The sequence below is a fragment of the Sinocyclocheilus grahami genome, unplaced genomic scaffold (genome assembly GCF_001515645.1).
Source record: "Sinocyclocheilus grahami isolate Dianchi unplaced genomic scaffold, SAMN03320097.WGS_v1.1 scaffold661.1, whole genome shotgun sequence".
NCBI lineage: Eukaryota > Metazoa > Chordata > Actinopteri > Cypriniformes > Cyprinidae > Sinocyclocheilus > Sinocyclocheilus grahami.
This window is the reverse complement of record NW_015505840.1, coordinates 889,510-891,813: the sequence shown is the minus strand read 5'-3', so window position 1 is coordinate 891,813 and position 2,304 is coordinate 889,510. Positions and strand designations below refer to the sequence as shown.

Here is a 2,304-nt window from a genome sequence, read left to right as displayed (position 1 = left end):
TAATTAAAATGCTCATTATAAACATGCATGCAAATCGTTTTATTTGAATGTTATTTTATTATAGTTTTTATTAATAATTTAGAAATTTGCTTTTATTTTTATATTTGCAGGTCAATTTATGGCAATTTTGTTTTGTGCTTTTGTCATTTTTATTAGTTTTTGCTGTTTTTAGTAACATTTTGGAATACGTTTACATTAGTTAACATGAACTAACAGTGAAAAATACTTATAAAAACATATGAATCTTAATTAATAATATTAATGTCAGCATTTACGAATACATTATTAAAATTAAAAGTTGTTTGTTTTCATATTAGTTATTGGACCTGATCTAGTATGAACCAACAATGAACAGTTGTACTTTTATTTTTAAACATTGTTAGTTTCACACACAAGATGATTACAAGTGGATGAGTCAGAGCAGATCTGGAAAATGTGTCTGGAGAAAACCAGACAATTCCAGGAAAGCGCGCGTGTGTGTGTGAGAGAGAGAGAGACTGAATAATGGCTTATAACTGTAAAATATTGCAGTTTACTTCATGTGTATGAATTAGTTAGCATTGTGAATTGTATGTGGTATGTTGTTTCTTTCTGATATAGTACAGTTATTCTGTTGTTATACTGACATCATCCCACAAACATCTGAACGCAGAAAACTCCCTGCCTGAGGAGATGATGCAAATCACAAAAGTGTGTGTGTGTGTGTGCGCTGAATCTTAATGATCTGCGTAATGTCCAGTACAACAGAGCGCGCTCGTGTAATACTGTATCCTACAATGCAATGTGCTCAACTGCATCTTCTATTTCCAGTGTGGCGAATGAACCAGAAGAAAGAAAAAAAAATCATTAATTAAAATGCTCATTATAAACATGCATGCAAATCGTTTTATTTTAATGTTATTTTATTATAGTTTTTATTAATAATTTAGAAATTTACTTTTATTTTTATATTTGCAGGTCAATTTATGGCAAATTTGTTTTGTGCTTTTGTCATTTTTATTAGTTTTTGCTGTTTTTAGTAACATTTTGGAATACGTTTACATTAGTTAACATGAACTAACAGTGAAAAATACTTATAAAAACATATGAATCTTAATTAATAATATTAATGTCAGCATTTACGAATACATTATTAAAATTAAAAGTTGTTTGTTTTCATATTAGTTATTGGACCTGATCTAGTATGAACCAACAATGAACAGTTGTACTTTTATTTTTAAACATTGTTAGTTAATGTTAGTGATGTTAACAAATGGGACCGGATTGTAAATTGTTACCAGTATAAATATTGCTATTTAGTTTTAATTTATTTTTCATTTAAGTTTTGGCTTTAGTTCAGTTTTAGTTTTATTTGCAGTTGGTGATTTTAGTGCTTCAACTTTCATTTATTTCAGTTAGTTGCCAGGACAGAAATGTTCTTAAATAGTTTTAATTAACGATAGTAACCCTGAGGCAAATGAGGTCATGTGAACACAGTGTAGCTCACTACTGTTTATCATGCATATTGCATAAAGTTTCACATACTATTTAAAAGAAACAGTATGCAGTATGTACTTTTTTTAATACTTTTGAACCCTGATCTTCACCGTCTGTGTGTGTGTGTGTGTGTGCAGCTCATCAGAACCGTGTGTCGGACCTCATCTTCTCTCTGGAGAGTCAGTGGGTGATCAGTACAGGTCATGATAAAAGCATCTGCTGGATGAGCACTCAGAGCGGCTCTATGCTGGGACGCCACAGCTTCGGCTCATGGGCTTCCTGTTTACAGTATCCTTCACTTCAGTCTCTCTCTGAGAAGTATTTAAAGGCATTTTTAAATTATATGTACATTATATTATATTGCTTTCTGTGAATCTCAGTGGTTTCTATCATGGTAGTGTGCAGTGCTGGATGTGACGTGTCAATCAATATTTTTCATATATGAAGAGTTTGGTTCCAAAACGCTATAAATCCATTTGATTAATTTGAGTAAATATGTGTTTTCTTTATCAAGAAAGTGGCGAGATGAAAACCACTATTTTCTGTTTCAAACTGTCACGTAGCATCTTTAGGTTATAATAACATTCAAAATTCAAATCCAGATTTTGATTTTCAAAGATTTATTATAAAATTTTATTATTTTTTCCCAAAATGCAATAAATCCATTGAATCAATGTAAAAGTTATTTTCTATATTGAAACTTGAGAATGCACAACATAGTAAGTTGATCCACATATGACAGCCTCTGAACTTGGTCAATACTAATCTTATATACAGGCACTGGACTAAAAATACATTCAATCAGTCATCACTCCCAAAATGAATTCA

At 30.8% G+C, this 2,304-nt stretch overlaps 2 protein-coding genes across 3 annotated transcripts in view; both read left to right on the top strand.

Annotated features, from left to right (window-relative positions):
* wdfy1 (WD repeat and FYVE domain containing 1) overlaps positions 1-2,304 on the top strand; it is a 17,774-nt gene that overhangs the window by 6,796 nt on the left and 8,674 nt on the right. Inside the window, exon 5 of the mRNA XM_016242504.1 lies at positions 1,614-1,764. Coding sequence (XP_016097990.1) covers positions 1,614-1,764 — 151 coding nt within the window. The remainder of the gene's footprint in view (positions 1-1,613; positions 1,765-2,304) is intronic.
* The window catches only part of LOC107558841 (glia-derived nexin-like), a 29,105-nt gene that overhangs the window by 20,484 nt on the left and 6,317 nt on the right, over positions 1-2,304 (top strand). The gene's annotated exons all lie outside the window — the stretch shown is intronic.